General features: G+C 64.3%; 1 protein-coding gene across 1 annotated transcript; it reads left to right on the top strand.

Annotated features, from left to right (window-relative positions):
• The first annotated feature begins 253 nt into the window (after positions 1 to 253).
• Positions 254 to 27,528, top strand: CELSR3 (cadherin EGF LAG seven-pass G-type receptor 3). The gene is made up of 35 exons (XM_088534620.1): positions 254 to 3,028; positions 8,038 to 8,670; positions 9,706 to 9,928; positions 10,033 to 10,148; positions 10,629 to 10,717; positions 10,843 to 11,000; positions 11,210 to 11,373; positions 11,718 to 11,843; positions 12,176 to 12,345; positions 12,526 to 12,711; positions 12,873 to 12,983; positions 13,208 to 13,376; positions 13,609 to 13,750; positions 13,935 to 14,055; positions 14,336 to 14,519; positions 14,608 to 14,709; positions 16,685 to 16,779; positions 17,194 to 17,403; positions 18,255 to 18,438; positions 18,971 to 19,120; positions 19,482 to 19,662; positions 19,947 to 20,114; positions 20,464 to 20,590; positions 20,738 to 20,944; positions 21,234 to 21,408; positions 21,762 to 21,874; positions 22,170 to 22,249; positions 22,908 to 23,034; positions 23,643 to 23,756; positions 23,919 to 24,055; positions 24,128 to 24,234; positions 25,107 to 25,280; positions 25,438 to 25,638; positions 25,822 to 26,899; positions 27,332 to 27,528. The coding sequence occupies exons 1-35, from the start codon at positions 382 to 384 to the stop codon at positions 27,357 to 27,359; spliced, it is 8,997 nt and encodes a 2,998-aa protein (XP_088390746.1). The 5' UTR covers positions 254 to 381; the 3' UTR covers positions 27,360 to 27,528.

Below are 27,528 nucleotides of genomic sequence, written 5' to 3'. Positions count from 1 at the left end.
CCGGCAGGTGCAGCAACGGGAACGGCGCCGGCAATGGGAATGGGAATGATGCCGGCAACGGCGCCGCTGGCGGGAGCTGCAACGGGAACGGCGTCGGCCATGGGAACGAGAACGATGCCGGCAACGGTGCCGCCAGTGGGAACAGCAACAGGAACGGCACCGGCAGTGGGAACGATGCTGGGAACGGGAACGGCGCCGCCAGTGGGAACAGCACCGGGAACAGGCAGGCGGGCACGGCGGGCCGCCGCCAACCGGCACCCGCTCTTCCCGCAGTACAACTACCAGGCGGAGGTGGCGGAGAACCAGCCGGCGGGCACGGCGGTGGTGGCGGTGGCGGCGCAGGACCCCGACGGCGGCGACGCGGGGCGGCTCGTCTACTCCATGGACGCGCTCATGAACAGCCGCTCGCGGGAGCTCTTCAGCATCGACCCGCACGCCGGGCTCATCAGCACCACGCAGGCCCTCGACCGCGAGACCATGGAGCTGCACTACTTCCGCGTGACGGCCACCGACCACGGCACGCCCCGGCTCTCGGCCACCACCATGGTGGCCATCACCGTGGCCGACCGCAACGACCACGACCCCGTCTTCGAGCAGGGCGAGTACCGGGAGACCATCCGGGAGAACGTGGAGGAAGGCTACCCCATCCTGCAGCTGCGCGCCACCGACGTCGACTCGCCGCCCAACGCCAACATCCGCTACCGCTTCGTCAACGAGCGCGCTGCCCACGCCGTCTTCGAGATCGACCCCCGCTCCGGCCTCATCACCACCAGCGGGCCGGTGGACCGCGAGAAGATGGAGCGCTACTCCTTGGTGGTGGAGGCCAATGACCAGGGGCGGGAGCCGGGGCCGCGGTCGGCCACCGTCAAGGTCTACATCACGGTCCTCGACGAGAACGACAACACCCCGCAGTTCAGCGAGAAGCGCTACATCGTCCAGGTGAGGGAGGACGTGCGGCCCCACACAGAAATACTGCGCGTCACCGCCACGGACTCGGACAAGGACAACAACGCTCTGGTCCATTACAACATCATCAGTGGCAACAGCCGGGGCCAGTTCTCCATTGACAGCATCACTGGGGAGATACAGGTGGTGGCTCCCCTGGATTTTGAGGTGGAGCGTGAATACGCCCTGAGGATCCGGGCTCAGGACGCGGGCCGCCCTCCGCTGTCCAACAACACTGGCATGGCCAGCATCCAAGTGGTGGACATCAATGACCATGCCCCCATCTTTGTGAGCACCCCTTTCCAAATCTCCGTCCTGGAGAACGCCCCCCTCGGCCACTCCGTCATCCACATCCAGGCCGTGGACGCGGACTACGGCGAGAACTCGCGCCTGGAGTACAAACTGACGGGCGTTTCGGCCGACACTCCCTTCGTGGTGAACAGCGCCACGGGGTGGGTCACGGTCAGCGGGCCTTTGGACCGGGAGCTGGTAGAGCACTACTTTTTTGGGGTAGAGGCTTGGGATCACGGCTCTCCGTCTCTATCTGCCTCTGCCAGCGTCACCATCACTGTCATGGATGTCAATGACAACCGCCCCGAATTCACGCAGAAGGAGTACTTCATCCGCCTCAACGAGGATGCGGCCGTGGGCACCAGCGTCCTCAGTGTGACAGCCGTTGATCGGGACGTGAACAGTGCCATCACCTACCAGATCACGGGAGGCAACACGCGCAACCGCTTCTCCATCAGCACGCAGGGCGGCGTGGGGCTCATCACGCTCTCCCTGCCGCTGGACTACAAGCAGGAACGGCGCTACGTGCTCACCGTGACGGCCTCCGACCGCACGCTGAGGGACAACTGCCACGTTCACATCAACATCACTGATGCCAACACGCACAGGCCTGTGTTCCAGAGTGCCCACTACTCTGTGAGTATCAATGAGGACCGGCCCGTGGGCAGCACTGTGGTGGTGATCAGTGCCACGGACGATGACGTGGGGGAGAATGCCCGCATCACGTACTACCTCGAGGACAACGTTCCTCAGTTCCGCATTGATCCAGACTCTGGGGCCATCACTTTGCAGGCAGAACTGGACTATGAGGACCAGGTCACCTACACGTTGGCTATCACGGCCAAGGACAACGGGATCCCCCAGAAAGCGGACACCACCTACGTAGAGATCATGGTGAACGACGTGAACGACAACGCTCCCCAGTTCGTCAGCACTCACTACCAGGGCGTGATCTCCGAGGACGCGCCTCCCTTCACCAGCGTGCTCCAGATCTCTGCCACCGACCGCGATGCCCACACCAACGGGCGGGTGCAGTACACCTTCCAGAACGGGGAGGATGGCGACGGTGACTTCACCATAGAGCCCACCTCCGGCATCATTCGCACCGTGCGCAGGCTGGACCGGGAGAACGTCCCCGTCTATGAGTTGACTGCTTATGCTGTGGACAGGGGCATCCCGCCTCAGCGAACACCCGTCCATATTCAGGTCACCATTCAGGATGTGAATGACAATGCTCCCGTCTTTCCTGCGGAAGAATTTGAGGTCTTGGTGAAGGAGAACAGTATTGTAGGCTCTGTTGTGACCCAGATCACAGCCGTGGACCCGGATGAGGGACCTAATGCCCAAATCATGTACCAAATTGTGGAAGGCAATATCCCTGAGATATTCCAGATGGACATATTTTCTGGGGAGCTCACAGCCTTGATAGACCTGGATTATGAGACAAAACCTGAGTATGTGATTGTAGTACAGGCCACCTCTGCCCCTTTGGTCAGCAGAGCCACAGTCCACATCAAACTCATTGACCAAAATGACAACACTCCCGTTCTCAAGAACTTCCAGATCTTGTTTAATAACTACGTGTCCAACAAGTCCAACACCTTCCCCTCTGGGGTCATAGGGAAGGTCCCGGCTTATGACCCAGATGTGTCTGACCGCCTCTTCTACACCTTTGAACGGGGAAATGAGCTGCACTTGTTGATTGTAAATCAGTCGAGCGGGGAGCTGAGACTGAGCCGGAAACTGGACAACAACCGCCCGCTGGTGGCCTCCATGCTGGTGACCGTCTCAGGTAGGGTGCAAAGCTCTTAGTGCCTGCGCGAGGGTGGTACCTTCTGAGGGCCTCGCAGGTTCCCCTGGGGGAGCCTGTTGGGCACCTTGGGGGTGGTCAGGGACTAGCAGCAGTTTGGGATGGGAGTCGCTCCAGAGGGGGATGCCGGGGGTGTGGGTGCCGCAGCCGGGCGTGGGGCGAGGGGCTGCGGTCGCTCTGCAGGAACAAAGCCCCGTCACCGGCGCGGGGAGCCGCGAGGCAGGCGCTCCGGATGCGCCCCGCGGTGCCGGCCGGGAGCCGCTGGGCGCGCGGGTGCGTCTCCAGGGCGGTCATGGCAGCTCTTGAGGGTTTGGTTTCTGTGCAGCTTGTAAAATGAAATGTGAATCCGACTTAGTGTTACAGGAGGCAGCAAATCTGAGAGAAGTGCTTAAAGCTCTTGCATCGTGTGTGTCGCTCGAGTACCCGAATGCAGGTGCTGGCAGTAACTCCCTGAGGGGGTTTTGGGGAGCGTTATGGTCCACTCCAAGCTGAAGGCAGCACAAAGCTGGTCCTATAGACTCGTGTGTGCGCAGCAGGGTTTGGAGCTGCTTGCCCCAGCTTTGCCTTCGCTACGAGCCTTTCTTTGCTTGCGATCTGTGCTCTGAAATGGAGGCATCGGTGCACCCCGACCCTGGGGGGCTTGGGAGAGGGAGGGTGAGGACCCCCCGCCAGGGGTTGTGAATTACCAAAGTGCCTGGGGCTGTGCACGAGCCGGGGTCCCCCATGGCTGCCAGCTCGCCGCCCTGCCTGGCAGCGAGGGGAAGGCTCCTTCGGAGAGGAGGAGCTGCCTTTCCCAGGGATCTGCTTGGAGCTGTCCAGCGCGGCCCGCGCCGCAGCCCGGCCTTCCTTGGGGGTCAGCGGGAAGCGGGTGCCCGCGCGGACCCTCCCGCGCCGCCTGCGGGGCCGGGGGGTTTGGGCCGTGCGGCCTGGGCCGCGCGTGTCGGTGCAAGCCCTGCCTCCGCGCACAAAGGCAGGAGGGAACCGCGTCCCCAGCCCTGCGGAGCCGCCTCGCAGCGAGGCGGCCCTTGCCTTGGAGTGTCGTCATCTTCCAGGGAGAGGAGACTGGGAGAGGAGCCTCTGGGAGGGACAGGACGGGATGGAAGGGGAAGAGCCGGGCTGGGCAGGGGGGTGAGCGCAGGGAAAACCGGGTCTTTTGTTGCCTTTGCTAAGGGCTGGGGAGGTGCAGCCCAGGTTGGTTCTTTCTTGCTTTATTGTTAGAAGCCTCCTCGGCTCCCAGCTGGCAGCCGGTCCCTCCTCCTGCCGTTCTGCGCCAGGAGAGGCCGGGGTGGTTTTGCAGAGCTGCTGGCGGGGAGGTTGGGACCCGGCTGGCTGCTTTGTTCCCGCCGCCCCGGCCTGCGGGAGCGCGTTCCTGCTGCAGAGCCGGCACAATAGCGCGCGGGGGAGCGGAGCGGCGCGGGGCAGCTTCCCTGCCCGCCGCTGATGTCTGCGCTCCGTGGAGCCTCGGTGCATCCTACGGTGTCGCAGGGCGAGGGGCCTTTCTTGTTCCCATCTCTGCTAGGCTGAGACATACGCCTGTCTTGAGCTCAGGCTAAACTGTCTCCCTCTCTGCTGGGAACACTTGGGCAGCCACCAGGATGATTCCAGCGGGACGGACAGGCGGTGAAACCAGCCCCGGCTCCACGGGGCGCAGGAGCACCTGTGTCCGCTGGGATTTGCTCCTGGCTAGCAGGGATGCGAGCAGGGGGGTAGCAGGGCTGTGGCGGGCAGCGTGGGCTCCGTGCGGGCCGTGGGTGCTGTGCTGCCCTGGTTCCTCTTTGTGCACAGCCTCCTCCTCAGCCCCGAGCCCAGGAGACCGTCCCCATCCTTCTGACCCGCCCCTCTTGGCTAATAGATGGGTTTGATTTCCAGATCTTGAGAGGTGACCCAGTTATCCACGATGTGTCTCACTAAACCTCGGCCTGGCAGGTGAGACCCCTGGAGCACGGCTGTCCTGATCCATGTGTCTGCACATGTCGGGTCCTTCCTTTTCAAGTCCAGGAAGGGTCCCAGGGCTGCCTTTGCCCTTCGCAACATGTTCATTTTGCTCCTGAGAGGCCAGGCCGTATCCTGGGAGCTTCCTCCGCTGTTAGGGCCATTGCAGCGGGAGGTGCTTACCAAAGAGAAGGGTGGTTTTGGGTTCCTGGGTAAGAAATGGCTTTGGAGTCTTCTTAGTTATAGTGTTTTAGCATTTTAATTTCTAGAGCTTGGCTGGAGAGGGATAGTTATGTTCTGTGCTCTTTGAGGGCAGTCTGATTCTGAGAGCTCCTCATCGGTCAGAGAATCATCAAAACACTGAGAGATCCGTGGTGTCCTTTGGGCAATGGGGAGCAATGTTCCCTCACCCATGCCAGTCCCTTTGTTTTACTCTCTCCTCCTTTTCTGCCTAGGCGTTTACTCCTCATCCCCGAATTTGAAAGTCACCCGTGTCAGTGCTTGTGTCACCATCACCGTCCCTGTGGCTGGGGTGTCACAGGGCTGTGTCCTTGCCCCCTTCCCTTGCACAGGCCCTTGCCCCCAGGTGCTGACCGCTGTTCAGAGAGGCTGGGCAGGAACCCAGGGAGCCGTCTCGGAGCTGCTCGGGGCTCCCTGTGACATGCGGGGCCCGTTCCCCTCCTCGGGGTCCTGCAGGTTTGCTCTTCTGTCTTGTTCTCGTTCGGGCTTCTCCTAGGAGCGCAGTTCCCCTGAGCCCAGACCGGCCCCTTCTGGGGAGTCCCGCATTTGCTTCCCCTCCGAACCCAGTGAAGGTCCCTCCGGAAGCTTGTCCCGTGTCTGCTCTTTCCCCTCTGTACAGAGGGTTCCTCGGTGACACTCGGCTGTGTCTGGGGAATGGCTGCAGGGGTGGACCCTGCGACTGGGACAGAGGGAGCAGGGATCCCATCCCGCCCTCCAGGGAGGTCTTGCTCGGGCCTCTTCCTTCTCTAGCTCTCCCTCCTGCTTTCCATGCTGGTGCTGCTCAGTCTTGCAAGTGCAGACGTGATTCCCCGGTGCTGCTCAGCACCAGGGTTAGAGCCTCTTGTGTCCCTTCTCCCTTCCCTCTAGGCATGTTTCCAGGCCACCTCGCTCCGCTGCATGAATATTCACCAAGCACCAGCTCTCCAGCCACAGGATTTAATCAGAAAGGCTGAGCATTTGTGATTAAAACGCCTCCCCGGGGGGACAGTGCCTGCAGCCCGCGCTGGGCTCTCTTTGGTGTTCTCCCTCGCTTGCAGAGGGTCATTTTCTCCACCATCTGCTTCCCTGTGCCGTGGAGCCCTGGGGCCGGGCTCCCTGCTGCCCGAGCCCCTGTGCAAGGGGAGGCACCGTGGCAGAGCCCTGGCCTGCGGTGGGGGAGCGGAGGGGTGGCCCTGGCATCCCCAGGGAGGCCTTTGCTGGCCCGCCTGGCTGCCACCACCAGGGCCCTGGGGGAGGAGATCAAGTGAGAGCCCCGGTGGCCCCGGCCCATCCTGTTCCGTTTGCGTTGCGCTGCCGAGGGCTGCGGCCATGGGGCCGGCCTGTCCCAGCGCTGCTCCTGGTCCCTCCATGCTGGCGTCGTCCCTTGTTTCTCCCTCCTCGGGCCTCTCCTCGCCCTGCAGCCTGCCCTCCTTTCGGGCCTCCTGGGAGGCCGTGGTGGCCGCGGCTGGCCCAGCGTGCCTTATGATGGCCTTATGATGGCCATCAATCAGCAGGACGCCTGCCTGCCCACAGCCAGTCGCTGAGCAGGGCACTAGAGGCGTCCCTGGCCTTGCCCAGCTTCCCGTGGAGCCGCTCCCTGCAGGTGAGAGGCTGGAAGGAGTCGGCATCCGCCGAGCTGGGCCCGGGCCCACGAGCAAAGCGCGAGGGACGCACAAAGGCTGGAGGTCCCTGCGTCCAGCTGGCTCCATGTCGGAGCACGCGGAGGCGTCTCGCTTTGCTTCCCGGGGGCTGGTTCTGGAGGCAGCACCCCCTGCCCTTCGGAGATGGGCTCGGGAGGCAGCGCGCCCTCCCCGGCCCCGCGCCGGCCTCGTCTGCGGAGTGCCAGCGCCCGCCTGCGCCGGAGCCTGCGGCCTCGCTGCAAAGCGCTGCCTCGTAACGAGGGCGGAAAAAAGGGGACATTTCAGTCTTGAAATCCTCCCGTGCCGCAAACTTCAAACGGGGCTGAGGGAATCAAAGGCCTCGCAGCTTGGCGGGCCGGAGCGGAGCCGCGCGGCCGCCTCGGCGTGGGGGAGCAGACCGTGTCCCCGGGGAGCTGCTGCGTTGCTGCCGCCCCACACGCGCTGCCCTCATCGCGGGGCTGCTGCCCTGGGTGCGGGACGTGCTGGCACTGTGGCGGGCTTAAAATGCAGGGGGAAACTGCTTCTAGCAGCCAAAAACCTGGAGGAGGATGAGGGGGAGCGGCGTGCGCAGCACGGCCCACGCGCTCCTGCCTGGAGGGCACTCGCACCGTGCACAACCCCACGGGAGAGGGAGTTTGTTTGCAAGGAAAACAAAGATTAAAGAGAATTAAATAAACCGGAGGTGGGACGAGGGAGGAAGAGATGGGGAGCAGATGGTGAGAAGGGGGGAAGCAGGGAGACAGGCACAGGAGTTGTGGAGACCCCAGGGGAGAGGGGAAAGAAAAGGCAGGAAGAGAGCGCAGGAAAGGCAGCCCGAGGAGGCAATGGTGAGGTCTGGGCACTGTGGGGAAGCGAAGCACCCCGGGCCTTGGCACCGGCTCCCGTTTTTGCTCAGCCTCCCGCTGGGCCTCCCTTCTGCCCCTTTCTTTCCAGCATCTTTGTTCATGGGCGTTCAGTTCGCTGCCGAAATCCACAATGGGATCTACAGAGGGATAACTGAGGGGTATCTCCATGTAGAGCCTGAGGCTTGGGAGGAGGAGGAGGAGTTGCCACGAAGAGCTGGCCCTTGAGCCCTGCGAGGGCCCTCCCTGCGCTGTGGCCCTGGGCTGCAGCTGCCCTGGCCAAGAGCTCGTCCCGTCGGGGCTGCGCTGGGCTGGGTGTCCAACCGGGCCCCGCAGCGTGTCCCTGCTCCCCTTGCAGATGGCATCCACAGCGTGACCGCCCAGTGCGTCCTGCGGGTCATCATCATCACGGAGGAGATGCTGGCCAACAGCATCACGGTGCGGCTGGAGAACATGTGGCAGGAGCGCTTCCTCTCGCCGCTGCTGGCCACCTTCCTGGAGGGGGTGGCCACCGTGCTCGCGACGCCCAAGGAGGACGTCTTCATCTTCAACATCCAGAACGACACGGACGTGGGGGGCACGGTGCTCAACGTGAGCTTCTCGGCGCTGGCGCCGCGCGGCGGGCACTACTTCAGCTCGGAGGAGCTGCAGGAGCAGCTGTACATGAAGCGCATGGCGCTGACGGGCGCCGCCATGCTGGAGGTGCTGCCCTTCGACGACAACGTGTGCCTGCGGGAGCCCTGCCAGAACTACATGAAGTGCATCTCCGTCCTCAAGTTCGACAGCTCGGCACCCTTCATCGCCTCCCCCTCCACCCTCTTCCGGCCCATCCACCCCATCACTGGCCTGCGGTGCCGCTGCCCGCTGGGCTTCACGGGAGACTACTGCGAAACGGAGATCAACCTCTGCTACTCCAACCCCTGCCTCAACGGCGGCGTCTGCACGCGCAGGGAGGGCGGTTACACGTGCGTCTGTCGCCAGCCCTTCAGCGGTGAGTGCCGGGGCTCGGCGCGGGCGCCTGGCCATGCCCTGTGTCCTGGGCACCTTCCGCGGGGCGGATGGCAACGGCCGGGTCGGTACCTGGCGCAGGACGCTCGGGTGAGAGACCGGCCCGGGGGGCTCGGGGTTTCCATGGCGCTGGATGCGCAGGGCTGCGGTTGCTATGGAAATGTGGCACGGGGGACGCGTGGTGACCCGGGCTGCCACCTGCCCGGCCTGGGGTACCCGAGAGCGGCACTGTGCGGGGCAGAGCTCTCGGGGGTGCGGAGGCAGAAATGCCTGGCCCAGGGGAGAGCCCCGGGGAGCTGAGGGGGGATCTTGGCTCTCCTGGCAGCTCTGGGCTCGCTCGGCAAGGGCGGATGCTCCTGGCGTCCCTCCGTTTGACTCCGGCCGCCCTGGCAGGGAGGCTGTGATCCTGGTGGGCGCTGAGCAGCTGCCAGTGAACCCGAGTGGAGGGAGCCAGGGTCTCCTCAGCATGAGTCCCCAGCGGGCCATGGAGACCCGTGCCCGGGGCTGGCTGCTGTCAGCCAGGGCCGAGGGGACACGGCCGGGGCCGTGGTAGGTGGCAGCGCTGCCACGCTGGCCCCACACGGCGGCAGATGGCGGCGCCGGAGCCGCTCTCCCGGCGCTACGTCCTGGTGAGATAAGCAGAGTCAGTAGTAATTAACCCCCGGCATTTGAAGCGTGAACAGCCATTAGCAGAAGGGTTAATGAGCTCATTTCCCTGTCACTTCATGCCGTCTCCGCATCCTCCCCGTGTGTGTGTGCCACCTTGCAAGGGATGGGAGCGGGGCCTGGGGCATGGGAGCGCTGGCGCTGCGAGGAGCCGGCCGGCCTCCCTGGGCTGTGCTGCCCTCCCACAGCTCCAACACCGGCTGTCGGCGGAGCCTGGCATGGGGAGAGCCAAGCCCGGCTCCTCGTCCCCTCCTGGCCTGTTCCCCATCATCCCGGTGCCAGCTCGCCCCTCTGCTGGGGTCGGGGCTCCATCCAGCCCAGGTGTGAGGGCCGCCCATTTTGTGTCCCCCAGGCGAGAACTGCGAGGTGGACAGTCGCGCAGGCCGCTGCACGCCCGGCGTCTGCCGCAACGGGGGCACCTGCACCAACGGCGCCGACGGCGGCTTCCGCTGCCAGTGCCCGGCGGGCGGCTTCGAGGCGCCGCTCTGCGAGGTGTCCACGCGCTCCTTCCCGCCGCGCTCCTTCGTCATGTTCCGCGGCCTGCGCCAGCGCTTCCACCTCACGCTGGCCCTGTCGTGAGTGCCCTCCCCGCGCCGCCCCGTCGCCGAGCCACGGGGCTGCCCCGCGCGGCAGCGCCCGGCCCGCTCCCGTGCGCACCCCGCTCCTTCCCTCGCCCCAGGTTCAGCACGCTGGAGCCCAGCGGCCTCCTGCTCTACAACGGGCGCCTCAACGAGCGGCACGACTTCCTGGCGGTGGAGATCGTCGAGGGGCAGCTCCAGCTCAAGTACTCCACAGGTAGGGAGTACTCGGGTACTGCCGCCATGGGGACGGGCCGCGGCACGGCCTGCTCCGAGCCAGCCTCCTGCGGCGTGGGGACGTGGTGTGGGGTGGCAGTGGTGGGGCCGTGTCTGCTGGGGTGTGCTCGCGGGTGTCTACGGACTCTGCCTCAACCCGGGAGCGTCAATACAGACAGAGCAGAGGGCTGTGGGGATGAGCAGGGACAAGCAGGATGCGGGGACGCCGGGAGGGAGCTGCCGTGCTCGGTGTCCCTGTGCTCCGGAGCGCACGAGCAGGGCAGAGCAGCGAGGTGCAGCACGTGGTCCCGTGGTCTCCGTGGCACCCAGCAGGGCCGTGGCGCTGCCACAGCCTGAGCTGGCAGCCATGGGCAGCTGCTGCCCTTGCTCGGCCTCCCTGCCCGGCCCTCGGGACGCAAAGCGGGCAGGGGCGGCTCTGCCGGTGCCCGGCCTCCCTCAGCGCCTCCCGCTGTCCCTGCAGGGGAGTCGAGCACGGTGGTGAGCCCGTTCCTGCCCGGCGGCGTGAGCGACGGGCAGTGGCACACGCTGCAGCTCCACTACTACAACAAGGTACGTGTGTCCCTGCCTGTCCCCATCGCGCGTGCACCTCTCCCACGGGGCCCTGTGCTTTGTCCTCCTGTGAGGTTGTCCTGGGGGGTCTGTGTGTCCTGCTAACGCCTGGCGTTCCCTTTCAGCCCAAGCTCAATGCCCTGGGGGTGGTGCAGGGCCCCTCCAAGGACAAGGTGGCCGTCCTCACGGTGGATGAATGCGATGCCTCCGTGGCCCTGCAGTTTGGCAGCGAGATCGGGAACTACTCCTGTGCCGCGGAGGGGGTGCAGTCCAGCTCCAAGAAGTGAGTGGGTCCACGGGGCGCAGCGGGACGGCGAGAGGAGCAGGCCCCGGTGGAGTCACTCTGTCACGTGTGGCAGAGCCGTGTTGCACGTCCCTGGCTGCATGTGCTGGCCCCGGGGCAATGCCCCCTTCCAGCCCCTCACAGAGGGGCTCTGCCCGACCAGCCTGGCCCCACTGCAGATCTTACGCCCTGGGCTGCTCTCCCTGCAGGTCCCTGGACCTCACAGGCCCCTTGCTCCTTGGAGGAGTCCCCAACCTGCCTGAAAACTTCCCCGTCACTCACCGGGACTTTGTGGGGTGCATGAGAGACCTGTACATCGACAGCAAGCGCATCGACCTGGCCTCCTACATCGCCAACAACGGCACGGCTGCAGGTACTGCCGCTGGCTCCCGCCTGTGGCCTCCCCGGCGGCTCGTCCCGCAGCGCGGCCGCGCTGTCCGAGCACCCTGTGAGCAGCTTCCCGTCGGAGAGGGGTCTCTGGACCCCCCAAGCAGCCAGATAATGCCCTGGGGGTGTCTCCGGGAGGTGCTGCTCAGAGCCAGACCGGCCCTGCAGTGTCTTTCCCGTGGCGTGAGGAGCAGTGGGAGCCTTGTCCCTAACCAGGCAGGGCCCATGAGCGCGGCCAGCAGCTCTGCTGCCCCTTGGCAGCCAGGGGAAGGCGGCGCGGGGAGACGGGCAGGAGGCCGAGGCTGACGCGGGTGACCTTGCTGCCCGCAGGCTGCCACGCCAAGCACTCCTTCTGCGACTCCAGCCCCTGCAAGAACGGCGGCACCTGCTCCGTCAGCTGGGGGACGTACTCCTGCCTCTGCCCCGTCGGCTTCGGAGGCAAAGACTGCCGCCACCGTGAGTGCTGGCTGCGGGCAGGGGGGCACGCGGTGCGGGGTGGCTGTGGAAGAGGGGGATGTGGCAGGTGAGCTCGGCACGTTGTCCCTGCACTTAGGGCTCTCTGTGAGGTGTCCCTTGGAAAATGGAGTCTCCATGTCTGCAGACACGGGAGAGATCAGGGAGAGCAGTGCTGCTGCAGGCAGCTCCTGGGGTCACGCAGCCAGCAGCTTGTCACTGTCCCTCCTGAGCCCGCAGTCACTGTGGCCTTTGCACTGCTCTATGTGAGGAAAAGCCCAGCATAGGAGCAGACATTCCCCTTCCTTCCTCCTCACCTCCGCTTTCCTTTCCAGCCATGCACCATGCCCACTATTTCCAGGGCAACAGCGTCCTGACCTGGGACTTTAAGGCAGATGTGAAGATCTCGGTGCCGTGGTACCTGGGGCTGGCATTTCGGACGCGCCAGCCGGACGGGGTGCTCCTGCAGGCCCATGCTGGCCAGTACACCACGTTGCTGTGCCAGGTAGGGCCATGGCCGGGGCCTCCCAGCGCAGCGGGAGGACTCCAGCCCTCGCAGCGTGGTTGCGGGAAAGGTGTTATCGGAGCAGGATAGAGCCCAGAGCTCCCGGGAGGGGAGCGTGGAGGTGGGCAGAGGTGGCCGGGGTTCTGCTGACTGCTGCTGTTGCTGCTTCCCTCCCTGCAGCTGGCTGGGGGGCTGCTCTCCTTCGTGGTGAGCAGGGGCTCCGGGCGCAGCACCAGCCTCGCCATGGAGCAGCTGCAGCTCAGCGACGGCAAGTGGCACGACCTGCAGCTGGAGCTGCGGGATGTGCGCGGCGGGCGGGACTCGCGCTACGTCATCACCCTCACCCTGGACTTTGGGCTTTACCAGGTGCGAGCGCGGGGGACGCCCGCCCCGGGACAGGGGTGCAGGGATGCTCTGCGGACAGGGGCCTGGTTTTGCCTGCGTGCCCTCAGCGCGGGCTGGCACCCCCAAGCTCACAGGACAGGGGTGATGCCAGTGGCCCCACGTTATTCCCCTTCTTTCTGCAGGACACGGTGGTTGTTGGAAACGAGCTGCATGGCTTGAAGGTGAAACACCTGCATGTGGGGGGAATCCTGAGCTCTGGAGAGGTGCAGAACGGGCTGAGGGGCTGCATACAAGTGAGTTTGTTGCTCCGAGCCTGCCCTGTGTAGAGGGGTGGAAATGCAGGTCTCACAATTGCTGCCAATGCCCATCCTGTGGGCGACACTCACTCTCTGAGTGTTCTGGGGTCTAATGTGCTGTGGGGATCTGGGTGCTGGGCTTGGGGAAGGCAGGAGAACATGGGCCTCACGTCTGCCCTGGCTTCACTGTGGATTCCGTGAATTCCTCTCCTGTGCTGCAGGGTGTGCGACTCGGTGACAGTGGCAGCGGGGCGGCGCTGCCCAAGCCCAGCCATGCCCTGCGCGTGGAGGCGGGCTGCAGCGTGCCCAGCGCCTGCGACTCCAGCCCCTGTCCGGCCAACAGCGTCTGCAAGGACGAGTGGCAGAGCTACTCGTGCGTGTGCCAGCCAGGTAGGGCTCTGCCACCCCTTCTCCCTCTGCTCGGCTTCTCTGCTCCTGCAGCCTGGCCTGTGGCTGCTCTCCTGCCCCTCTTTTTGGAGAGTTCTGTGCCCAGAAGGCCCCTCTGCTCAGTTGATTCTGTGGAGGACAAACCTCCCGCTGCCCTCTGACTCCGTTCCTTGCTGCTCTGGCCCCTCTCGGGGGAGACACTTGCTTTATACAGCGCTCTGTGTCCGCGTCGCAGGGTACTACGGCGGGGACTGCGTGGACGTGTGTCACCTCAACCCCTGCAAGAACAAGTCCGTGTGTCGCCGCAAGCCGGGCTCGCCCCTGGGCTACGTGTGCGAGTGTGGAGGGAACTTTTTTGGGCAGTACTGCGAGCACAGGTGAGTCGTGGGGCACAGGGCCATCCCCTGCAATGCCCGGGTCTGTGCCACCTCCCCATCCCAGCCATGTGAGCAGGCACCCTCGGTGCCACCCTGCTCCCTGCGAGCTGCTGGGCAGCTTGGCCAGTGGGAGGCAGAGGCCCAGGGAATTTTGCTTTGTAATGTCACGTTTTTATCTCCATAGGATGGACCAGCAGTGCCCGAAGGGCTGGTGGGGAAACCCCACCTGCGGGCCCTGTAACTGCGACGTGAACAAGGGCTTCGACCCTGACTGCAATAAAACCGACGGGCAGTGCCACTGCAAGGTGAGGGGCAGCTGTGACCCGTCCCCTGCGGCCCCGCTTGTCCTCCCTGCTGTCCACGGCCTGGCAGCTGCCAGGCCCTGCTATGTGCTCCTGGAAGGCCTGGGTGCATCGACCTTGGTCCCTGTCCAGCACACCTGGCCTGAGGAGGTGACAGTGGAGAGTTTGCTAGTGGGGGTCCCTTCAACAAGTCCCTGCTCCCTCGGAGGGCAGCCTGGCGCTTCCTCTGCCCCTCGTCTCTGCTGCAGTCCCAGGGGCTGTCTGAGTGTCCCCCTCTCCCCAGGACTTCCACTACCGCCCAAAGGGCAGCGACGCCTGCCTGCCCTGCGACTGCTACCCCGTGGGCTCCTCCTCGCGCTCCTGTGACAAGGAAACGGGCCGCTGCCACTGCAGACCCGGGGTCATCGGGCGCCAGTGCAACAGCTGTGACAGCCCCTTCGCCGAGGTGACGCCCAGCGGCTGCCAGGGTGAGCGGGGACAGCGGGAGCCGGCGCCGCGGGGCCCCGCGGGAGCCGCCGTCCCGTAACCGGGTCCTGCGGGGTTGTGCGTCCGCAGTGCTCTACGACGGCTGCCCCAAAACCCTGAAAGCCGGCGTGTGGTGGCCCCAGACCAAGTTCGGCCTCTCTGCTGTGGTGCTGTGTCCCAAAGGCTCCTTGGGTGAGTGCGGGATGTGGTGGGGAGGGGAGCAGCTGGCTGCAGTGCTGGGGCTGCAGGAGGCAGCATCCCCCCCTGCTAGCGCTGCCCTGGTCTCGCCTAGCTGGGCTGGAGGGCTGGGAGAAGGAAAGTGCAGGAGGAAAATGCCCCAGCGCGGGGAGAGCCGGGGGTCACGCGCAGAGCTGGGCGCAGGCTCTGTGTCCCCGCCGTGTCCCCAGCGCCCCTTGGTTGCAGCAGAGCGGAACGGGGCTCAGGCCAGGGCAGCAGCCTGGCCCTGCGCTGCCCTCGCTGCAGGGATCAGGGCACCGCCGGCTTCAGTGAGTGTCTCAGGCAGGGCTCAGAGCCCGAGCTGGAGGCGGTGACGGCCCGAGGAGCCAGCAGGGTGAGGGGGTCTGGAGGGCCGCGCGAGCCCCAGGGGACAATACAAACCCTGTCCTTCTCCAGCCGTGCGCCCCGGGAGGAGGCAGCTCTGGCTCCTAACTGTTGTCGCTTCTCTCCCCGGTTCTCTCGCCCTCCGTGCGCAGGTTTGCGGGGTGCAGGTAAGGTTGCTGCCACCTCCTTCCCTCTGTGTCTCAAGGCTGCGCCGCGTGGCTTCCCCTCCCTGCTCCCTGCCTGGCGTCCCGCACAGCCCTGCGCTTTCCCTGCCGCTCCTGGAGCTGCCCAGGGTCTTCCCAACGCTTTGCCTGGCCTCAGCGCTCCCACGTGCTGCTTCCCCGCTCCCGGCACCCTCGGCAGCGCAAACCCGGCTGCAGCCGCATGCGGCCCCTGCCACCCGCTGTCCTGAGCTTGCAGCCCTGCTCCGAGCGGCCCCGCGCAGCGCGGCGTGCGCTCTGCTCCCGCTGGGATGGATCTGGGCTGGCACCCGCGTGCTTGGGCCGGGCTGGCGGAGCTGGCAATGCGCAATGTGCAGCGGGCTGGGGAGCGGCATGGGGGGTGCCCGAGGCGGGAGGAAGCTGGGATTGAGCTGGGAGAGGGGCAGGAGCTGCTGGGCGCCCTCCGTGCCAGGGCTGGGCCTGCTGCCCCGCTCGCAGGAGGAGGTAGCTGGAGCCAGGCCCGGATCCTGCCTGGAGCGCAGCGGTGGAGCCGGGCATGGGCACTGGGGAGGAAAAGCTCTTCTCTCCTGGGGAAGGGCCAGCACCGTGGAGGCTGCTCCCAGCTGCCACGCTGCTGATCCCAGCGTTGGGCCAGGAAGGGCATGTGGAAGCTGGAGAGGGCAGGACAGAGCAGACCAGTACAGGGGTCGGGAGCTGCTCCGAGCTTCCTCTCTCCTTGCTGGGCTCGCAGCCGCCGTGCCCTGCGCTGGTGCCATCCTGGGGGCTGGGCTCACAGCCCTGCTGGGTGCAGTGGGTCACCCTGTTTCCCTCGGGGTCAGCATGGTGATGCTGCATGTGCAGGACATGCTCTTGGCATGGTTGGTAGCTGATCCCTTCGCTGCTGCTGTCTGTTGTTGTGCAGCGGGGCCGGGACCCCGGGCAGGGGCTGGGGCCTTGGCTGCTCTGCAGCCCCGCGGCTGAACAGCTCCTGCTGTCCCTGCCGGGCTCCAGGGGCTGCTCCCTGAGGCCGCTCTCCAGGAGAGCAGCACAACCTCGGCAGGCAGCGCAGGCTGGCGGCCAGGGGACACCCAGGGCCACGTGGGCTCCAGCCGCTTTGGGTCAGATGTGCCCCGAGACAGGCAGACGCGTCTCCACCGGGAAGCAAAGTCTTCTCCAGGCCGAGCGCTGCTGAGTCGTTTCTCTCCTCCGTGGTGGAGGCCGGGGTGCTGCAGCCCCGCTCCGCACGCAGGACCCCACGCAGGACCCCGGGCTTGGGCAGCCCCCAGCGCCGGCGCGGAGCAGGGCCCCGGGCACCGCGGGGCTCCCTGGCACCTGCCCGTGCCGCTCTGCAGCATCAGCCAGCGCAGGGGGTTTCTGCTGGGATGCAGCGGGGCAGCTGTGTGTCCCGGGGCTGATTCCAGGCTTGTCCTTCCTCCTGGTTCCAGGCGCAGCCGTCAGACACTGTGATGAGGAGAAGGGCTGGCTGGAGCCAGATCTCTTCAACTGCACTTCACCTGCCTTCAAGGAGCTCTCCATGCTGGTAATGTCCTTGTGGCTCTGCAGACCTGACAGGCAAGAGCAATATAAACTAGGGCTCACTGCCAGATTCCAAAGAGCTCCACAGACCCCTCCACAGGCACCTAGAGGAGGAGTGGGCTTTGCCATGGTGCTAAGCACCTTTCTTTTCTCATCTCCTACACAAAACTTGCCTTTGGGGCATTGATCTGAGCAGGAATTTACTTTTCTGTAGTCTATTCTCTGGAGATTAGGTGATCACTGGAGACTGGTCGTCTCCAAGAGATGCCCCTGTCCCGGTGGGCACCACTGGGAATGTCCTCAGCTTGTGCCATGGTTTCAGAGCCTGCAGCACCCACCTCCTGCTCTCTTGGAGTCGTGCCGCGTGCTGTAGAGGTCCCGTGCGGTGTTTAATCCTCTCCTTCCTCCTTGCTGGCAGCTGGAGGGCTTGGAGAGAAATGAGACTGAACTCAACACAATTGAAGCCAAGAAGCTGGCCCACCGGCTCCGGGCCGTGACAGACCACATGGACCACTACTTCGGCAATGACGTGCACATCACGTACCGCCTCCTGTCCCGCCTCATGGCCTTCGAGAGCCGGCAGCACGGCTTCGGCCTGACGGCCACGCAGGACGCCCACTTCAACGAGGTGAGTCCTTCGGGAAGATCCTGAACCCGCAGCCGGAGTGCGGGGCCGTGGCCAGGCTGCCTTGTACCGCACAGGCACTGACCCACTGCAGTGATACCAGTAGGGACTGGGGTGCAGGATGAGCAAGGAGAAGCTGAAGGAGCAAACATTGCTAATCCTGGGGAGGGGAAGTCAAAGAGCGACCTTGTTGCTGTCTTCAGCTCCTCTAAAGCAGGAATGCAGAGATATAGAGCCCGGCTCTTCTCAGAGGTGCCCAGTGAAAGGGTGAGAGGAAGCAGACACAGGCTGCAGCGAGGGGAATGGTGATGAGGAGTGAAGCAAGTGGTTATCCCCATGAGGGTGGTCAGACCTTGTAGGGCCCAGGTACAGGGGGAAACTCCAGCCTTTGAGACAGTCCAAATCTGTCTGGCTGAGGCCCTGATCCATGTACCATGTCTCGGGCAGAGGCTGGACCAGAAACCTTCAGGTCCCTCCCCACGTCTGTTGCTTTGTGAGCTGAGGGTGACCGAGGGCAGAGGGTGCCACGACGCCAGGGCAGGATGGGCAGATGGGTGATCTTTCCTTTGCCTTAGACTGTGGGTTAGAGGCTGGAGTCAAACGGGTACAGGAGGAAACCCCAACAGGCTGCAGGAGGCCCCCGCTCTCGCTGCCAGCGCTGGCGTCAGGCAGTGTCTCTGCAGGCACTGGCTGAAGAGCTTTCAGAAATGGGGCCTCCCATGGGAGAAAGATCCCCTATTCCTGTGTCCTGGCACAGCACGGGGGGCAGAGGGCACAGCTCTGATAGCCATGGGGTGCCCAGGACGCTAAGGCCTGTCCCCCTAGCCCCTAACCCCCAGTGTGTGTCCGTGCAGAACCTGCTGCGTGCGGGCAGCTCCGTGCTGGCGCCCGAGAACCGGGAGCACTGGGCCATGCTGCCCTGCAGCGAGCACGGCAGCGCCAGCCTCATGGAGCAGCTGCGCGACTACTCGGGCACCCTGGCCAGCAACATGAAACTCACCTACCTCAACCCCGTCGGCGTCGTCACCCCCAACATCAGTGAGTAGGAGCTGGCTGCTAGGCCCAGCTGCGGTGGGGTGGAGTCGCTCTTTCCTTTTTTAAAAGGAAGGGCTGAAATCAGGGGTTTGTCCTTTTTATTTTTTCCTCTTCTCACCTTTGTGAGAAGCTTCATGTTGACAAAGGACACAAAGCAATGAGCAAAGTCACCATTCAGTGCTGCTGAGTGGGAAAATGAGTGAAGGGGGTCTTGAATGCAACATAGGTCTGAGCTGCTGTGAAAGGTTAGCCCCATGCTGAGGGAGACGCTGAGGCTGCTTTGTGGGTATTTCAGCTCTCCCAAAGATGGGAGTGGAGCGGGAAGCTGTCCCGGTCCCGCGTCCCTGCAAAGGCTGTGCTGGGAAGGAGCCCTGTGAATATTGGGAATGCTGCATCGTGCCTGAACACAGTGGGGACACCTGCAGCCCGGCCCGTGGCTTTTACGCTCCCCTGGCCATGTGCTGGGGGCAGAATGGCCCAGGTCACGGTGCGGGCGGCCCTTTAGAGCCGCCTCTCGTTCTCTCCCCGCGCGCAGTGCTGAGCATCGACCGCATGGAGAGCCGCTCGCACGCGCGCCGGCGCTACCCGCGCTACCACAGCAGCCTGTTCCGCGGCCAGCCCGCCTGGGACCCGCACACGCACGTGGTGCTGCCGCTGTCCGTGCTGAGCCCCCCCAGGGCTGAAGGTGAGCAGGGAGCGCTGCCCGGGGAGCAGCGCGGGCACCGGGGCGCGCGTGTCCCTGCAGACACCTGGCTCTGCCAGGGACCAGTCCCCCCCGGAGCTCGGAGCTTCTTGCTCCTCCGAAGGCTCCAGGGGCTCTGCTCCTGTTGGGAGAGCCCAGCAACACTTCTTCCTGAGGCCCTAAGCAGGCCAGGGCAGAGCTGGGAGAGAAGAGCACCCGCATCCTGTGTGCTGGGGAGTGCCAAAGACACGGGGCTCCTCTCCCAGCCCGGCCAAGTTGGGGCAGCGCTGGGGTGCCCCAGGGCGTGCAAGGCTGCGCTTGGGGGTGATGTGCGGGGCCGCTCTCACCATCCCTTGTGCCCCAGCTACCCCCACGGCAGTGCCCACGTTTGCCGGGGGTGAAGGGAACTACACTGTGGAGAGCTCCTCTCCGAGGCAGGCGCTGCCCGAGCCGGAGCCCGCACTGGCCGTCATCATCCTCATCATGTACCGCACGCTGGGGGGGCTGCTCCCCGCGCGCTACCAGGTGGATCGCCGCAGCGTCAGGTACGTCCCGCTCCCCCGTGCGCTCTGGGCAGCAAGGACTGCAGGCAGCGGCACTGGGAGGCTGCCTGGCCTCTGTCCTGCTCCCTCTCGGACCTGTGCGCAGGGGCTGGGGTTTGGGTCCCGTTGTGCTCTGCCTGTTCCTGGCTTGACGCTGCTCTGCCCCGCTTTGCTCACCCCTTGCTGTGGGCAGAGCTGTTCCTGCCAGGGTGGAGGTGCTGGCTTGGTGCTGGGGAGGGCCGCGGTCCCCGGGCTCGGTGACGGCAGCGCTCCGCCGCTCCTTGCAGGCTCCCCAGGAATCCCGTGATGAACTCTCCCATCGTGAGCGTGTCCGTGTTCAGCAATCACACCTTCCTGCGCGGTCCCCTCGACGCTCCTCTCGTGCTGGAATTTCGCCTGCTGGAGACGGCCAACAGGAGCAAACCTCTGTGCGTCCAGTGGAACCACTCCAGCCCGTGAGTCGAGCACGGCCGGGGCTCAGCCCTGCTGCGATCCCCTCGCTCTGCACTGCTCTCCACAGGCACCTCCTGGCTCCCTGAGCCTCCCCAGCAGTGACAGCCTGTGTGTATGGGCAGAACTGGGACGTGGGGGCTTCTGCTCTCTCCCAGGGGGGTCACTCCTGCTTGGGAGGGCACAGTAGGATCCCTGCAGGACTCTGGCTCTGTTATTTTGGATTTGGGAGCGCAGCTGTGTCTGCTGATGGGAGAGCCTTGCCAATGGCCCCTCTGCTGTGCAGTTCCCTTCCTGCATGCCACGCTTGTGCATCCTCTCTTCTAAGCATGCTCTGCTTTTTGATGGCTGCAGGACCAACCCATCAGGTTTCTGGACAGCCAAGGACTGTGAGCTTGTGTACAGGAATGCCACGCATGTCCACTGCCAGTGCTCCCAGTTTGGCACCTTCGGGGTCCTGATGGACAGCTCGCACCGAGAGGTAACCTCACGCTCCAGGCCCGCGGCACTGTCGGGTGCCCAGAATAAGCAGCCACAGGCAGAAAAATTGTGGGTGGACACAGAGGTTGAAAGCTCAGCAGGCTTCATGTGTCCTTCCCTAATGCCACCTTTGGTTTTTCTGCTGCAGCAACTGGAAGGTGACCTGGAGACGTTGGCGATTGTCACCTATTCCTTGGTGTCCCTCTCCCTGCTGGCCTTGCTGCTGACCTTCTCCTTCCTGACTTGCCTCAAAGGCCTCAAGTCCAACACACGTGGCATCCACTCCAACATATCAGTCACCCTCTTCTTCTCAGAGCTCCTCTTCCTGTTGGGCATCAACCACACAGAGAACCAGGTGTGGGCAGGAGCGGGCACACGCGCTGTGGGGCTGATTTCAGTTCTTCTGTCCTTTTGTGAGAGATTCTGGACCGAGGCCTGGTCAGAACTGAGCAGGTGGCCTCCTGGAAAGGGAACACTCTGGAGCTGCGTGGATGGCGAGAGGAAATCTCCTGGGGGTTGGAGGGATTAGATGCTATTTCCTTCGGGACCTGTCTTGCAGTCCCAGCGGGGGGATGTGGAGAGCTGGGGACAGAACAGTTAGCAGTGGCACGGTGCCATCTCTGAGTGGCTTTTGCCTCCCGCAGTTCCTGTGCACTGTGATCGCCATCCTCCTGCACTGCTTCTTCCTCTCCACCTTCGCCTGGCTCTTCGTGCAGGGCCTGCACATCTACCGCATGCAGACCGAAGCCCGCAACGTCAACTTCGGGGCCATGCGCTTCTACTACGCCATCGGCTGGGGGGTGCCCGCCGTCATCACCGGTACGAAGCAGCCGTCCCCCAGCCGTGACAGGAGGGCTGCATCTCTGCAGCCTCCTGGTCCCCTGGGGCCACTCAGCTCCAGTCCTTGTCACGGGCAAGTGTTTGGGTGGGCCTGTGGGCCCCCGTGCTGGTGGCGAGCAGTGCTGGCTTGTCCAGCCAGGGGATGCACGTCAGGGGCTGCTGTCCTGCCTCCCGGGCAGGGGGAACGTCACCGTTTGCGGGTGCGATGCCCTTGTTGCCGTGGAGCTCATGGTGGGCTCTCCTGGTGTCCCAAGTGCAGGTGTTGGGCTGAGGCCGCTGTGCCGAGGCCGGAGCGGCTGCCTCTGCCCCTGACCTCTGTCTCCCTCTCCCAGGGCTGGCTGTTGGCCTGGATCCTGAGGGCTACGGGAACCCTGATTTCTGCTGGATTTCCATTCATGATAAGCTGGTCTGGAGCTTTGCAGGCCCCATTACTGTCGTCATTGTGGTAAAACCCTGTCCTGTTTCACCCACAGCCCTCTCTCTGCTCCCTTCTCAGCACCATGAGTGCTCGCCTCTTCCTTGGGTGTCTGCTGCTTGCCCCCTTCTCTGTGCTGTGCTCCCTCAATTGCAGCCCCTCTCTCTGCCCCCTGCTCACCCCAGCAAGCCCTGGAGGCCGTGGAAAGGGTGGGAAGGGAAGGAAGTCCATGCAGGCCTCGCAGAGCAGGAGTCTGTGCTCCGGTGTGGGGGTGTCAGGCCAATGCCACCCTCGCACCTCTTCTAACCAGTGCCACCACTTTCAGATGAATGGGGTGATGTTCCTGCTCGTGGCTAAGATGTCCTGTTCCCCAGGCCAAAAAGAGACCAAGAAGAAATCGGTTCTGTGAGTATTGATGGCCAGACTCCCAGCAAGGCTCCTACTGCTCATGTTTTTTTGCCATTTCCAGTGACCATCCTCCCTTTTCATCCATCGCCAAGCATCCTCTGTGCATCAGCGTCAGCCTCAAAGCTACTCTTCTCTCTCACCTGGTGCCTGTGTTAACCCTTCCTGAAGTTCATGCTCTCCTCTTGTTCCTACATGCTCGTCTCCATGCTGTCCTGGCAGCCTGTCCCCTTCCCTGCCCGCCCTCGCTGCCACCTCTCCCATCTGCCTGGATGCATCACTCTGCCCTCGATGGCTCTCGGTGCCTGTTTCTTCCTTCTCTGGACGCTCCTTCCGAAACCTTTCCTCACTCATCCTCTCCTTCCTTCCAGGCCAGCCTGGAGCTCACCTCAGCTCCTCTCTCCATGGCTCCAAATGACCTGTGTCATCTGGGCCCTGTTTGCTGTGTGTGATCCAGAAGGGAATGCCCTGGGAGCAGGGGGACCGGGTCGCTGTGCGGAGGGAGCTGTGGCCCGCGCTGCGGCGGGCACAGCGCGGCGCGCTGGACGCGGCCGCTTTCCCCTCTGGATCTCTGTGTGTGGGCGCTAGGCTGTGGATTAACAACACGCACTAACCTCTCGGCGTGTGTGTGCTTGTGTCTGTCTGTCTCTCTCTCCAGCATGACGTTACGGAGCTCCTTTGTTCTGCTTCTAGTTATTAGCACTACCTGGCTCTTTGGCCTCTTGGCTGTCAACAACAGTGTCCTGGCTTTCCACTACCTCTACACTGTCCTCTGCAGCCTCCAGGTAACTGCCCAGCCTCTGCCAGAGGAGGCAGCAGGGACAAAGGTGCCTTCTGTGCTGCCCCCAGCCCTGCCCTGGCCGAGGCCTCTGGAGGGCCCACGCTGGGAGCACAGTTGTCCCCCCAGGAGCCTCAGGAGCTGGGGACGGGGAGCACTGCAGCACCCAGCTCACTGGGGCTCCTTGAGGCCCTCAGCGTCGCGTGCAGGAGGCACCGGGTTGGTGAGCCATGGCCATGGGCAGCCCAAGGGAGCCTCCCTGCGCTCCCCACGGCCACCCCGGCTGGCTGTGACGAGCTGTGTGGGGCTGAAGTTGTGGACAGGCATCTTGCTCTGCCACCCTCTGCCTGGGGACACCCTTCCTGTTGTTGCTGCTGGCCTGTGGGTCGGCATTATGGGGCCACAGGGGGATGGCAGTGCTGCTGGGGCTCTGTCAGCACCAGGACCAACACGGGGGGCTCTGAAGGAGGTACCAGACCCGGGTCCTGGCCCAGAGCCTGTGCTGCGGGCGAGGGTCTGGAGCACCCTGGAGCCAGGTGCCCACCCCCCTGTCCCTTCCACGGGCTCCCTGCCACCCTTGTGCTCACTGCATCGCTTCTTGTCTCTCCCTGCCAGGGCCTGGCCGTGCTGCTGCTGTTCTGCGTGCTCAACGAGGAGGTGCAGGAGGCCTGGAGGCTGGCCTGCCTCGGCAAGAAGGCGCCGGGCGAGGAGGCCGGCCGGAGCGCGCAGGTGGGAGCCGGGCACCTTCTCCCCGGGCACGGCGGGGACGTCCCTTCTCCCCGGGCACAGCGGGGACGTCCCTGCTCCCCGGGCACGGCGGGCGCAGCAGGGAGGCCGCCTCCCCGCGGCGCCTCCTTAGCAAAGCCCCTGCCTCTGTGCCTGTCTCGCCAGGGCCCCAGCGCCTACAACAACACGGCGCTCTTTGAGGAGAGCGGCCTCATCCGCATCACCCTGGGCGCCTCCACCATCTCGTCGGTGAGCAGCGTGCGCTCTGCCCGCACCCACTCCAGCCAGCGGGGCTACCCCAGGTAGGCAGCGCCGCGGGGGCCGGCGGCGCCGCGGGGGACACGGTGCCCGCGCTCACTCGCCCTGTGTTCCAGGGACAACGTGACTGCGCGCCAGGGCTCGGCCCTGGACCACAGCCTGCTGGGCCACGCGGGCCCCACGGACCTCGATGTAGCCATGTTTCACCGCGACGCCGGCGGAGGTAGGGTCCAAAAGCGGGACCAGCCTGTCCTGAACGAGCGCTGGCCTACGCAGCCCATTCCCCAGGCAGGGTCTGGCTGCATGGTTACGTCCTCCAGCCCATCAGGGAATGCTGCTGGTGACGGGCAGAGCCGCAGCCGCGTTGCTTAGTGCGTCCTCCTGGGCTGCTGGCAACGGGCACAGCTGGTTTTCAAAGGGTAGAAAATGGGGGAGGCAAGAGCTGCCCCTGGGGCTGGGACACCGGCTGTCGGAGCTCCCCGGTGACGCGCCTCGTCCCTGGCAGTGACACAGACCGAGGCAGGAGGGCTGAGCACGGGTCCACGCTGCCCAGGGCCACGCAGACAAGTCACCCCCGGGAGCAGGGCCAACAGGGACCACTCGCAGATGGGGCTGGAGCTGAGCGGGGTGAGAGGAGGCCGGGAGCGCTGGGTTTGTTCGGCCTGGGGAAGGTGAACAGGGGGTTGCTGCCATCTGTAGCTCCCCTGGGGATTGTGGAGACGTCAGAGCCAGGCTCCTCTTGGAGGAGGTGGGGCAAGAGGGTGCCAACATGGGTTGCAACAAGGGGAGCTGTGTTAGGTACCAGGCAAACCCTTTTCCCATGAGAGTGGTCAAAGCGTGGCACCTAGCCCAGACAGGGGCTGAGTCTCCATTCGTGCAGGCACCCGGAGCCCAGTGGGTTCAGGGGCCGAGCAGCCTGTTGCAGATGGCCCTGCCTTGAGGAGGGTTCGTGCCAGACTCCCCTAGATCCCTCCCCATCTCAGTTTTCCTATGATGCTACCATATAGCATGAGCTTGTCCTTCCTCATTTGTGCTGAAAAACGTCATCAAAATTTCCATTCCAAATTTCTCCCCGCGCCCACCATGTCCCTGCAGACCAAGACTCGGACTCGGACAGCGACCTTTCCCTGGATGAGGAGCGCAGCCTCTCCATCCCGTCCTCGGAGAGCGAGGAGAACGTGCGGCTGCGCGGCCGCTTCCCGCGGCAGCTCAAGCGAGCGGCGCACAGCGAGCGGCTCCTCACCGACCCCTCCAACACCGCTCCCAAAGGTGGGCACTGCCAGGGCAAGGGCTGGCCTCAGGTCTCCTGTGCTGCAGGGCGCTGTGGGCATGGGGACCAGGCCATGTCCTCGATGGCTTTGTTTGCATCTCACAGAGCTGTTTTCTCCCTCTTTCCCGGGGCCTGTTTCGCTGTCTTCTCCAGCAGACGTGGATGGCAACGACCTCATGTCGTACTGGCCGGCTCTGGGCGAGTGTGAGGTTCACCCCTGCTCCCTGCAGAAGTGGGGCTCTGAGCGGAAACTGGGCTTTGACATCAACAAGGACGCAGCCAACAACAACCAGCCAGACCTGGCCCTGACCAGCGGCGATGAGAACTCCCTCACGCAGACCCAGCGGCAGAGAAAAGGTAACGACCTGCGGCGAGGGGCAAGGGCAGCCTGGCCCGTGTGAGGTTCACACACACCTGAGGACTCCGCGTGAGATCGGTGTTGTCACGTCCTTGGGGAGCTACAGCTTAGCTCCCCTGGCTGTTTTCGTGCTGTTTTCACTGCTCTGCAAGCGTTTGACTTCTCTTTTCTGTGTGTCCCAGGGATTTTGAAGAACCGCCTGCAGTACCCTCCGGCTCTGCAGGGCTTGCCGGCTGTGGGCAGGATGACCAACGAGCTGTCGTGGTACAAAACGTCCACGCTGGGTCACAGGGCTGTCCCTGCCGCCTCCTACGGCAGGATCTACTCGGGGGCAGGCAGCCTGTCACAGCCAGCCAGCCGGTACTCGTCACGGGAGCAACTCGACATGCTGATGAGGAAACAGATGTCCCGGGAGCAGCTGAGCAGGAACAATTCAGGAGAGTGCTTGGAAGTTGTGCCCAGCCGGCATGGCTCCAGGGAGGAGCTGGACACCATCCCTAGCCGGCACGGGTCTACGGAGCACCTGGAAAGTATTCCCAGCAGACATGGATCTAGGGAAAACTTGGATCTGCTAGTTCCTAGACCCAGCCGGAGAGATCACGGGAACACGCTGCCCCGGAGGCAGGGCTCCAGGGACCACCTGGAGACTCTACCCTGCAGGTTTGGGTCAAGAGAGCAGCTAGACTGTGGGCCAGTAAGAGAGGTCTCTAGAGAGTGGCTAAACACATTGCCAAGTAGGCAAGTGTCCAGAGACCGCATAGACACGTTGCCAAGTCGAGATGCTTCTCGAGAACAGTTGGATTTGCTTTCTCGAAGACAGCTGTCAAGGGACCAGCTCGCGTCGGCCAGGCAAACGTCAAGAGAGCAGCTGGACTTTCTTTCTAGAAGATCTAATTCCAGAGAGGCTCTGGATACAGTGCCTAGCAGGCAGCCGTCCCAGGAGAATCTGGGGTGTCTCTCTAGAAGACAACTGTCTCGGGAGAGCCTAGAACCACTCTCTAGGAGACAGCCTTCCAGAGAGCACCTGGAGGCCATCCCCAGCCGACATCCTTCCACCGAACAGCTCGATATCCTTTCTTCCATCCTTGCTTCCTTTAACTCCTCTGCCCTGGCCTCGGTGCAATCTTCCAGCACGCCTTCGGGCCCGCAGACCACGGCCACGCTCTCCGCCATGCAGACCTCGACGCCCTCCGCGCTGTGCCCCTCGACACCCCGCTCCGCCACCTCCCACAGCATTTCGGAGCTGTCGCCAGACTCGGAGTAAGTGCGTCCCTTCCTCACCCTGGCTTTGCACAGCCCGTCCTACCTGTTGTCCCTCTGCCTGCCCTCCTCCCTCTGGGGTTTTGTTTGGGAAGGGAGGGACGTGTCCGGGTGCCTCCCCCGAGGCGTCTCGGGGACCTGAGTGGTGGCAGCGCAGGGAAAGCCACCCCTCGCCGGGGCTTTGCTCCCTGCCTGCACTGCTGGCATCCCGGTCCCTTCCCCGCTCCCCTTCCCTGCGCTCGGGGCCTCGGTCGCAGCCGGGTCCCGGCAGGGCTGCTCCGAGCGTGGCCGCGGGACGCTCGGCTCACGCTGAGCCCCACTATGGTGGCGTCCCCGTCCCCGTCCCCATGCGGGCAAGAGGGGAGGCGGCAGGGGCAGGGCGAGCCCTGGGCAGTGCTGTGCCTAAATACTCTCTTTCTTTCCTCCGAGAAGAATAATGAGAAGCGAGGGCCATTCCTGAGGGGCCCAAGCTGTCCGTGAGAGCGACAGAAGATGCCGGCTCGTTCGCCCAGCTGGACGCCGCCAGGCGAGGTTTGGTGTCCCCAGGGGGCCCGTGGCCTGAACTGATGGTGGTCGGAGGCCCGAAACCAACCCTGCCTTTCCCGACCCGCGGGGCTGAGGGGCCGGCA

This window comes from Tinamus guttatus, unplaced genomic scaffold (assembly GCF_059628265.1).
Source record: "Tinamus guttatus ecotype Peru unplaced genomic scaffold, ASM5962826v1 Tinamus_guttatus_pri_ptg000580l, whole genome shotgun sequence".
Classification (NCBI taxonomy): Eukaryota; Metazoa; Chordata; class Aves; order Tinamiformes; family Tinamidae; genus Tinamus; species Tinamus guttatus.
This window is presented reverse-complemented; position numbering and strand designations above follow the sequence as displayed.